The sequence below is a fragment of the Eutrigla gurnardus genome (genome assembly GCF_963514095.1).
Source record: "Eutrigla gurnardus genome assembly, chromosome: 8".
Classification (NCBI taxonomy): Eukaryota; Metazoa; Chordata; class Actinopteri; order Perciformes; family Triglidae; genus Eutrigla; species Eutrigla gurnardus.
The window spans coordinates 22,594,307-22,605,602 of record NC_139922.1 but is presented as its reverse complement, the minus strand read 5'-3'; the positions used below and the strand labels follow the sequence as shown (position 1 = coordinate 22,605,602).

Here is an 11,296-nt window from a genome sequence, read left to right as displayed (position 1 = left end):
AATATTCTCCATTTTGTATTCAGTGAGAAAATCCTTAAAAATGTTAAATAGGATTTAAAAACACCTCGACATTGCCACAACAGTGCTTTCTTATCTCATCCAGATTCTGACTACCACCCTTACAATCATTGTGATCAAGTGATCTGTAACATGCAGTATGAACAGAACTGTTGCTCAGTAAGTGTGGCCATGTGTGAGAAAATTGTGAGAACGTGATTTTTGGGAAAGACCACCTTACATGTATGGTTTGTTGAAATACAAGTAAATAAAGTAGGGACGGATAGAGGAAATGGGGTGGGGAGTGGTGTTTTGAGTCATCAGTAACACTCGGAGCTTGCCAGTATTATGCTGATCCCTTTCTCCCTCTCTCTCTCTCTCTCTCTCCCTCACCATCTCTCTCTCTCTCTCTCTCTCTCCCTCTCTCTCTCTGGCTGGCCTGCTGTCACTGTGGTCTTTTCATTCTACATCTGTGGGGCTCACTGCATCTCCACAATGATGACTGCATATTCTGTATGAGAGAGCGAGTGTATGTCCACCTGGCTGAATGTGTGCAAGTGTGTGTCACTGAAGAGGAGGAGAATACCTTAACCAAGACCATTCCAGTGCTCCTCTCTCTCTCTCCCTCCCTCCCTGTCTCTCTGTCCCTCCTCTCTGTCTCCTTGACGGTGGCTGTCCAAGCTCTTCTCCTCCCTGTCCTGCTCTCCACCTGGCCTCCATGAGTTTAACTGAGGACAAGACATCCCTCCCTGTAAGGTAAGCAGCACAACAACGTGGTGTTTTTTTGTTTGTTTCCAGTGCAATACAGAGATATTAGACAATAACACAAAGCAGCATCTTTGATGGTGACGCATTTGTTTCATCTTCTATATTTTGCTGATGTTGTTTTCAATGGTTGCTAGCAGCCGTCACAACTCTCGAAAAATATTTATTCTCATATTTCCTTCTTTTACTTCAATTTTCTGTGCAAAGGATTGGTAGTGGTTGCAGTGGTTCTAATTTGCCTCTAACATGATAACATCTTGTGTTAAAGAGGGGTTTACTGATAGACATTCAGTCAAGGTTCAAATACTGTCTCAAGGAAGTGAACGGATTGTGCCGGCTGAAATGCAGTTGAAATGAAGGCACAGACATCACAGCCAATTTGTGGGATCTCCGGCAGCATTAGTGATAAGGTCACTGATTATCCCTCCGTAAAAAAAGAAGAGGAAAAAAGACTGCTTTTCTTCCTCTTTTAGCTGAAGTTATAGTTGTCGCTGTGCGGACGGTTTTCCAGACAGACTCGATCTCAGGCTGCCTACCACACAGGATTTTTCTGGATGTGTGCCCGGAGTGGCTTTTCTTATTACCTGCACAGACCCATGTGAGCGATTCATTGGTTTGTGACTCCAGCCTCGCAACAGAAAATCAATGCGTGTTGAAAGTGATGGATTATAATGCCAGATGATGTATTTCTATTGGAGACAACATGATGTGACAAAGTGAATGACCTTCAACTGAAGCTCAGAGACAAAGACAAATAACAAGCGACACATTTACCCATCACTGACACAGAGTTGTTTGCTTTCCCACACTGTATCCGACTGCGGTTATGTAATATGGCTGTGCTATGAAGGGGAAGCAGTTGTGGTAGAGTGATGATGATGCAAATTACGAGGGTGGCAGAACTGTACATATTTATTTATTTTGCATTCTTTGCTGCTGTATGGCGATAAGAGGCAATGAGATAACTAACATTTTTAAGCCTGATTAATTAGAGCTACTTCATAGAATCTTATATGAGATATTCTGATTTTTTTATTGAACATCAGCTTTGAAAAGTAATCCAATTAACCTTAAGGGCATGACAAAATTACCAACTTTAATGACAAATTCTCTTAAATAATCCATCTCTGAAATGACATCATTGCCACCACTGTCTTTCAGTAACATCCTCTATCTCCCTATTTATTTTACTTGCTCCAATTCCCCTGGTTAAAAAAACTATGCAATTTCCATCCATCCATCATCTACCACTTATCCTGTATTCAGGGTCGCGGGGGGCTGGAGCCGATCCCAGCTGTGATTGGGAGAAGGCGGGGTACACTCTGGACAGGTCGCCAGTCCATCGCAGGGCCATGCAATTTCTTTTTTTTGAAATCCTTCTCTATACTTCAAAGTTGATATTGTAAATGGTTAATTTTCCTCAGAAATGATCAAGAAATCTGTTCACTGACTGTCAATCTGCTACCATCCAAAGCCAAGTGTTAAATAATACTGTCCAAGAAAAGCAAAAAAGTATGAGCAAGCTGTTAGCAGAACACTGCTTTCACATGATCATATTCCATAGTCCTTATATAAAATATGTCCTGCAATGTTTAAATGCCCCCAATCACTGTCTATCATGCTGCTAAACCTCAGTGTAAATATTGCACTGAAGAGGCATTCACTTGTCACTGTCAGTCACTCTCAGATTAGGAGGCAGTTACACACAGTGAGGGTGAACACAGTCCATTTCAATCTCACAAAAGGTCACACTGGACCCTGAGGGGTTGTGTTGCACAGCACACTGTGTGTCATATATGTTTTGAAATGTCGTACAATGCAGTGAATCAAAGGCTTAATAAAATAGTAGCGCTTTTACAAAAATGTGGACTACAGCTGCAATGATTGGTCGATTAATCCATTATCTAATGGAAAGAAAATTAACAGGCTAGAGATTGACTATTTCATTAGTCGTTTCAGTAATTGTTCAAGAACATTAAATTAAATGTCTTTGGGTTTTGGACATTTAGTTGAACAAAACAGGCAATCTGAAGAAAACACTGTGGGCTCTGTGAAATTGTGATGAGAATGTAAATTATTTTCTGACATTTTAGAGTTAATGGATAAATTAACAGAAAATAATTGACAAACTAATCAATAATGGAAATCATTTTAGTTAGTAATAATTTGTTGCAGCCCTAATGTGAGCATTTCTATCTATGTGCTAAACAAGCTTCACACTTTCTTCTTTTATTTAGAAGAAAACAGCTATGTATGCAAATGAGAAGTAGACTAATCTCATGACTATTTGCAAATGTTGTGAAGATGTCCAATATTGCCTTGAAATGCACTGATGATGAACCTTAGATACAACGTGACACTTTAAATGTCAAAAGGCAAAAACACTGAGGGCTAGGTGTAAATGCCATCACTCATATATATATATATATATATATATATATATATATATATATACCATGCCAGTGAACAGGTAAATGAAAGGGGAAACAAACCCAGTTAATTACCGGAAATGATAGAAACCAAAGAGTTTGTTGAGGATAAACAAACAATAACACAGGCAAAACTAATTTTGGCTCCTACAAGCAGGGTGTAAGATGCAGGCAGGTACATGGAGCGCCATCTGTGTGTGAGTATTATGGGCTGTAAATCCTGAGGTCCAGTTGCAAGACACCTCCAAAGGTGGTTGAGAAGGATCAAGCTAAGCTTCCAGATGCAGACTGGATAAATCAGTGATGGCTAACCAACTGGACATCATGGTGTTGGACAAACAACAGGGGACAGCAGTAATCGGAGCATTCGGGGCTGTAACCTCCAAACTGGGGACAGCGGCTCCAGCAGACATCAACATCCGAGGTCTCTGTCCAGAAGTAGTCATAGGAACAGCTAAGATACTGCACGGAAGCCTCAGGCTCCCAGGCCTCTGGTGGAGGACCCAAGCTTGAAGGAGAAAACACGAGACCGCCCATGTGGCGAGTGGGGGATTTTATATACCAGAAGACTAAGCCGTTCCACTGACTGCCAATCTCTGTAAAGCATGCAGTCACTGACATTGTGATTGTCACTCCTCATGCGCTCATGCATGTGGACATCCTGACATGCCCGCCAGCCGTTAAATGGCTGCTTATCTCCTCTGACCGCAGCCATTTAAATGTTATGAGTGACAGTCCTAGTTACACTGGCATCACATGAATCTGACAATTTTGACGACATGCTGCAGGGAAACCTGTCGCAAATTTAGAGATCACTGGTCTTGCTGACATCAGCGGAAAACTGCAGATACATCCATTCAAATTTCTTCCAGAAGAGAGTGAGATGCAAATGGAATGATGGGGTACATAAACCAGGTCAGCACGCTCTGTAGTTCACCATCCTAAATGATCATCTGAAGGTCAACGTCCCTGTCCCCGTCTCACAGGCGTCCAATTAATCACAACTGTACAGAAGTGTTATTCAGCCAGGCTCAGAGACATGATAACAGTAGTGACACAGCTCAGCCAGTCTCAAAATACTCAATCTGTCACAGCGGACCAAAGTCACAGTTGAGCTGGTTAAGCTCTTTTCTGTCTACCCCCTCCCTCTCACTTTCACACTCACATGGCTAAGGGTCATCTTAGTTTTGTCTCTCTGGCTACATAAATATGTGTTAAGATACAGACTACAGTAAGGTCACATGACGAGAGACACTCGAAGGCATTCATTTGCTGATTCTACTCAATATTGTTTTCTAAAATTGCACATTATGGGTTAAAAAAAAAGAAGAAAATCAGGGATTTGCAGTTCTCGCCCAGGCTTGGTGGAGGCGCTAGAGTTGCTAGATGAGCACACTTGAGAGGGAAGCATCCGCACACTCGGATCTCAGCAAAAAAGTTGTTTTGGTTAATGCAAGCTTTAAATCTTCCAGGCGTGACGGTTTCTGTCCAAGAGAGCTTGCGTGAGATAAAACAGTGTGCAGTGTGTTTCCTTCTGAAGTCTCCCTGTGCAGCACAGTTATCACTCAGGAAACTGGCACCCACACATTGTCTTCTGAAATTCTGTTGTCTTTTGAGACAGGAAAAAAAAGCAGGATTATTAGGTTGAATTTGTTCAACCTAATAAACCGGCGATGCAGTGTCCTAGACTTTAGCGAACCAGATAGCAAATCTGTTTTAACAGAATCATTTATTGTGCCGACACCAAAGTGGAGTTCTTTGATTTCACGAAACCTGGTCATAACTACCGTCTCTGCCGTGTCTCCTCCACTCAGACTGACTGGACATTTCGTCATTGGCTGGCGTGCTGACTTGCATAGCAATGAAGCCTCTTTCTTTATCTTGCCTATAGTCCTTGAGAGTCAATGCTGTCTCCGCGTCATCTCTGATAGCGCGATAAGTAGCGTCCTTTCACGCTGCTTTTCTCATGGGTTCCCATTGAATTTGTTCATTCTTCTATTTTGGAAAGTGACGTACTTAACAGCAATCATCGTCCCGTTTACAGAGAGCTGGACAAGACGACACTGATTGCCGTGTCTTCGTCTCTGGCTCATTACAAGGAGCATGATTTCTTTTGACATGCTTCAACTGATGCTGAGAGGAAACTTATGATTCTTCTAACAATCTATTAGGTTCATTTATGAGCTCTTGAGGATCCGTCAGCCTCTCATGGCAGAATGAAAACGTCTTATCTCTGAACAGTCTGTATGTGTCTGTATTGCAAATTCATCCATCATGTGTAAACATGTGAAGGCTGGACACAATATTGCAATTTCACTGTCTATTTTTCTCCATCATTTAAGCGCACGTTATCTTAATCGTGTTGTTTGGTTCCCAAGCTCTAAATCTCTCATCTCATACCGTTGTTGTAAATCCTGACGGGCACAGTCTTTCTAATTCTTTCCATCTGTCAATCCCGCTTTGTGTATTTCTATTAAATACAAATGTTCCTCTTCTTTCGCACAGGATTATTTTTTATTTTTTTAATAAAATAAGCTTTTTCATCCATTTGTGCAGCTGTAGGCTGGAAGTAGTTTTGCATCAAAGACAGTAAGAAAGCCCAGAAAGATAGCATTCCGATGCATTGATAATAAAATTAAGAGAAATGCTGTTGTTTCAACCATGCAAGGAGGAAGTAGTTTATGCTGCAGTAATTGAACAGTAAGCACTCTTTCATTTGTGGGCGGCTGTGGCTCAGGAGGTAGAGCAGGCAGTCCACTAATCAGAAATCATAACTGATATACTATATATTCATGTATGTATTCAACAATACACTACGCAAGTTTTCAGCCAAGCCTACAACATCAATGGGCTAAATGATTTATCCTTTCTTCCCATCCCATCAATCACAATGAACTTGTGTGTGTGTGTGTGTGTGTGTGTGTGTGTGTGTGTGTGTGTGTGTGTGTGTGTGTGTGTGTGTGTGCGTGTGTGTGTGCTGACGTTAACAACGTTTTAGATGGGAAATGCTTCAGACACATCTGCTGTGTTTGCCTCCACCATCTCCAAGGAGTACGACATACTCATGGGTTCAGTCTACAGCATCTTTTGTAAGTGCACACACAAAAAGAAACTCTCTAATGTGTTGGTCCATCCATTCCTGGCTCAACCCCCCTCTCTTTTTATTTTACAGGCTTACTGTCCCTCATGGGCAACTGCATTCTGCTACTTGTTGCATATCACAAGCGCTCAACCTTGAAGCCGGCTGAGTTCTTCATCATCAATCTCTCAATCAGTGACCTTGGGATGACGCTCTCTTTATTCCCATTGGCAATACCTTCAGCCTTTACACACAGGTAAATCTCTATTACCTACAGATAAACAGATTCTGCATATGAATGCAGAATCGCAGTGGTTTCTTTCTTTTGACAAATGTACTTATTGTAAGTCACTTTGGACAAAAGCATCTGCTAAATGCCCTAAATGTAAATGTAAATGAATCAAGAAAACGATCAGTAGACTAAAGCCCAAGTTATGCTTCCGCGTCGACACAACGCAAGGGGGCTTGCGGACCCCTTACGTCCTTGCGGACCCCCCCTACGTCTCGTCTTTACAAAAAACATAGCGCCCTTTACCGGTGTGGCATTGAATTGCATTTTGACACGTAAACCCAACGCAGAACCATCACGGTCTCCAAGCAACTGCGTGGCCGTTGCGTTGCCGTTGCATTCTCACTACGCGGAAGGATAATCAGGGCTTAAGTGATGATGAAAATGATTGTTGGTTGCAGCCCTAGTCCGCATCCCATTTCTCCTTTCCTCCTTGTCTGTGTATGCAGGTGGCTGTTTGGAGAAATCACCTGTCAGCTCTATGCTATGTGTGGAGTACTGTTTGGTCTATGCAGCTTGACCAACCTCACAGCCCTCTCCTTAGTGTGCTGCCTTAAAGTCTGCTTCCCCAACCACGGTGAGGGGGGGGAATAAACTAAACTACAGATTTGATCACAGGACAAGGTGGACAGCATTTCATTTGAGGAAGGGGTAAAAAAAAGAATTACCACAATAACTACAAAGCATCTTTTTGTATCTCCTGTCTGATCAGGTAACAGGTTCTCTTCGTCGCACGCCCGCCTCCTGGTCGTTGGAGTGTGGTGTTACGCATCTGTGTTTGCCGTTGGGCCCTTGGCACACTGGGGACATTACAGTGCTGAACCTTACGGCACAGCCTGCTGCATCGACTGGCACGCGCCCAACCACGAGCTTTCGGCTTTGTCTTACATTGTCTGCCTTTTCGTTTTTTGCTATGCACTGCCCTGCACCATCATCTTCCTCTCCTACACTTTCATTTTGCTGACAGTGCGGGGGTCACGTCAGGCAGTCCAGCAGCATGTGTCACCGCAGACCAAGACCACCAATGCACACGGTCTCATTGTCAAGGTCAGAGGATATGAGTGTACCACTTCAGCATGTCTTGACTTCAGGTTTTGCAGTTGATTGATGATAAGCAGGATATGAGACAGTCAATTATTCAGGGCTTATAAAAACGCTTTGCCGTTTACTAGCTTTAACTTTGTAGAATCTTTAATGCTGTAGATATCGCTACGTGTGTGTTATCATGTATAGAAGGGTGGTACAACAGATATTTGTGTACTTTTCTACTGGAATGAAGCTGAATAAATCTTGTGCATGTAGTGTTTTTGCTGTATCTGCATCTGTTTCTTCTCCATAGCTGTCAGTGGCTGTATGTATAGGCTTCCTGGGTGCCTGGACTCCATATGCTGCCGTGGCCATGTGGGCTAGTTTCGGAGATGCCACGCGAGTTCCTCCTGATGCATTCGCCCTCGCCGCCGTGTTTGCCAAGTCTTCCACTGTCTACAACCCCGTGGTCTACCTGCTTTGTAAGCCCAACTTTCGCGAGTGTCTTTACAGAGACACGTCTATGTTACGACAGAGGATCTACAGGGGAAGTCCACAGTCACAACCGAAAGAACATTTCGGATCGACCCCGCAGCGCAACAAGCACACGAGCGTCTCCATGCGCTTATCAAATGGACAGACAGAGAGCTACGGGGCGTGCCTGCACTGCACTGAGAATACAACGCCATGTCATGCGACAACACCCCAAAGGACAGCCTGCATCCTGACTGGATCCACCTACAAGGAGGTGACAGTTAGTCAGCACTCTGCCAAATCACAGGCTGATTTCGTCTAGTTGTACAATCTCATTCTTGCATGAAGCTAATGAGACAGGACAGCTGCTCAAAAAGACAAAGGGAATACTGGGAATGGACACACAGACTGTCTACAACAAGAGGTGACAGCGACGTCACCCATAGGTTTGCGGACTGCTTTTGAAGCCCAGATTTTGGCATTTTGGCTCCCACCATCGGAGCTTTTTTAAAAACCAGAAGGTGCTGAGTACAACCGAACACTGACTAAGACCGTTTACCATGCCAATCAGAAGACCGGTAGTTCGATTCCCCAAATCCCTGGCTCCGTGTGTCAAAGTGTCCTTGGGCAAGTCAGCATGTGAGTGTGCGTGAATGTGTATTAGGTTAGACACATTGCAATGCAGCCTCTGCCATGAGTGTATGATTGTGTGTTTGAATAGGTGAATGCTGACATGTAGTGTAGAGTGCTTTGACTATATATATATATATATATATATATATATATAGGTGCTATATAAATCCATGTATATATACATTATATAAGTCCATTATCTATTTATACCCTGCTTCATCATGTATTTTCCTCAAAAATGGGCACATCATTTGCTCAATGAGCATCATGCGGTGTTGAAGAAGACTTATTGTTTTCTGAGGCAGTAAATCAAGTAAGAAATAGGTTCGTTTTCTGACTTCTATGCAATCGGACATCTTTTTGCAACCAGACCCGTTTCTCGCCTGCATCGACAACAAAACAACAAAGGGACTGCACAAGTTACAACAAATTAGTGCGTCAACAAGACGTAAAGAACAAATACACCACAGGCTTGCAGATACCTTCAATGGCATCATTCCCGAAAGTCACTCATGAAATGCCTGAGATACAATCTGAGAAGATTTGCCACACAAATGTAATGTCTTCATGCCTACACGTGTTACAGCTTGTTTCCCATTTCATTTTAATAAAAAATTTAACTGGGTTTTGCAGGAGCAGAAAACGCTTCAAGGTTAATTACGCAAATTAGTAACATTTCAAAGCAGCTCATTTATTTGCTTTTTAACATAATGCACCAATATACTGCTTTACATCAGGATAAGCCGTGATTGATATCTGGCCTATGCAAACATTTTCAAGAAAAAAAGATATGTTCCATGTGCCATGTAGCCATTCCCCTACTGTAGACTGACGGATCAAATCTTGATTTAATTTGATTAAAAATATCCGCTCTGTCAAAACAAACACTTATCTAAGAACAGTGAACAGTTTCACAGGATGTCTTTTTAAGGTCTGTTTAGGAACAAAGAAGAACAAGTGGGAGCTTTATTTTTCTGTGCCCAGGTGACAAACAGTGGGAAATGGGATTTTGTTAGAAGTCCGTATTTGTGGGAACGTAGACGGTCCTTTATTACAAATATTTATTTTCCCAATTGATGTTTAATCAATTGGAATGAGTTGCACATGAGTGTATAGTCTCTAATGCATATATGATCTTTTTGTCTTCTACCCCTCATTTTCTTGTGCTTACTTTAGTTTACTGCAAAAATGAAGCCATGGTTTAAAATAAATTTTAGTCAGTTATAAAAATAAAAAAAAACAAGAGCATTTTGCAATTTAATTCTGCTCTCCTTTTTTAATGTTATTGTCCACTGTGGCTTCTTGTATGTATATAAAGAAATGCAAACTGTATGTGTTGATATAATTATCAAAACCAATTCTTGTGGAGCTTTATATACAAAAGAAATAAAAACGGTGAATAATCGCTGTGGTCCTATTTCTCTGAAGCAACGGGAAGCCAGCTCAGATTGCTTGAATCCTTTAATTTAATCTTTTCGGATTAAGGTATATGGTAAAGACAAAATTATAAACCGAGGACAAGATGTTATATCACAGGAGTGATTCAAGGAAAACAAACGCATTCATCATTAACTTGAGGACACACCAGGTTCGAATTCACTGCCAATCTCATTTACCATACAAGGTATGTATTAACATCATTTGGAACCCCTTGGTGTGGTCCCTTTTTTAAATTCCTGTGTGCAACACTTCCAGGTCTTCCCCTCACTTTGCAGCTGGAATAAAGGTTTTAGTGTTTCACAAGACACTGCATCTGTAGGGCAACACAACTAGATATACATATGCACTGCATCCCCTCAAATTCACTCCACACTATAGGAGAAAGTGTCAAATGTCTCAAAAATCAACAGAGACCAAGACATTATGTTGCATTAGCTTTAATAGTTGTAAAATGAAATTGTCCCATTGTATCCATCTATCCAATAATGTGCATAAACAAACAAATCTCTTTGTCAGACATCACTGCGATTCATTAAAAGAAACTCACCTTAATTACTTAATGAGATATTTAAATTAAACTTGGTAGACTGGAATACTCATTTAAAGGGTCTCTCTGTCTTCTATTGTAGTGCAGCATTTCTTTGTTTTCCACCGAGGAGTATTTTTAAGTACACTGACTAAACTCATGATGACAGCAAAGATACAGCTGGGGGCGGGGTTGCCTACCATTTGAAGATAATAAACATGTGCATCCAAACCACACATAACATCTTAGAAGTACAAAAAAAGAAATGTGTCTATCTACAGTATATAGTGGATCTGCTGGAGAGATCTGCTTCTAACTTCTGTGCCAGCAGGAAGTCTGAGCAAATATGCGTGAAGTATCGACTTAGATGCAAAGTAATTTATTTGCCCCCCAGTGTGGAAAAAAGGAAGTCTAGAGGATGAGCTTTTCACTCACAACCAATGGAGGGGAGTGTTGATGTGTAGCCAGAGGAGGAATTCAAAATAACTGATTTAGTGAAGCTGGCTGATTAATGCTACATGGGCACACACACAAAACGAAACTATCTAAAACAACAATTACCCGAGCCGGGTTTTTTAAATCACCGTGACTACTGTGTGTGAGATTCTTCCTTTTGTTCAGTATGAGCTTTTCTATAA

The 11,296-nt window shown here is 41.7% G+C and overlaps 1 protein-coding gene across 1 annotated transcript; it reads left to right on the top strand.

Annotated features, from left to right (window-relative positions):
* The first annotated feature begins 480 nt into the window (after positions 1-480).
* opn7d (opsin 7, group member d) lies at positions 481-8,828 on the top strand. Its single transcript, XM_084015850.1, has 6 exons — positions 481-753; positions 6,190-6,280; positions 6,364-6,526; positions 7,009-7,136; positions 7,272-7,606; positions 7,899-8,828. The coding sequence occupies exons 2-6, from the start codon at positions 6,190-6,192 to the stop codon at positions 8,379-8,381; spliced, it is 1,200 nt and encodes a 399-aa protein (XP_083871976.1). The 5' UTR covers positions 481-753; the 3' UTR covers positions 8,382-8,828.
* The last annotated feature ends 2,468 nt before the right edge of the window (positions 8,829-11,296 follow it).

Excerpts from the sequence above, each read along its gene's own strand:
- opn7d (XM_084015850.1), top strand. The coding sequence starts at position 6,190 with ATGGGAAATGCTTCAGACACATCTGCTGTGTTTGCCTCCACCATCTCC. Across the intron at positions 6,281-6,363 it reads TTCAGTCTACAGCATCTTTT|GCTTACTGTCCCTCATGGGC; the intron begins GTAAGTGCACAC and ends TTTATTTTACAG. Across the intron at positions 6,527-7,008 it reads CCTTCAGCCTTTACACACAG|GTGGCTGTTTGGAGAAATCA; the intron begins GTAAATCTCTAT and ends CTGTGTATGCAG.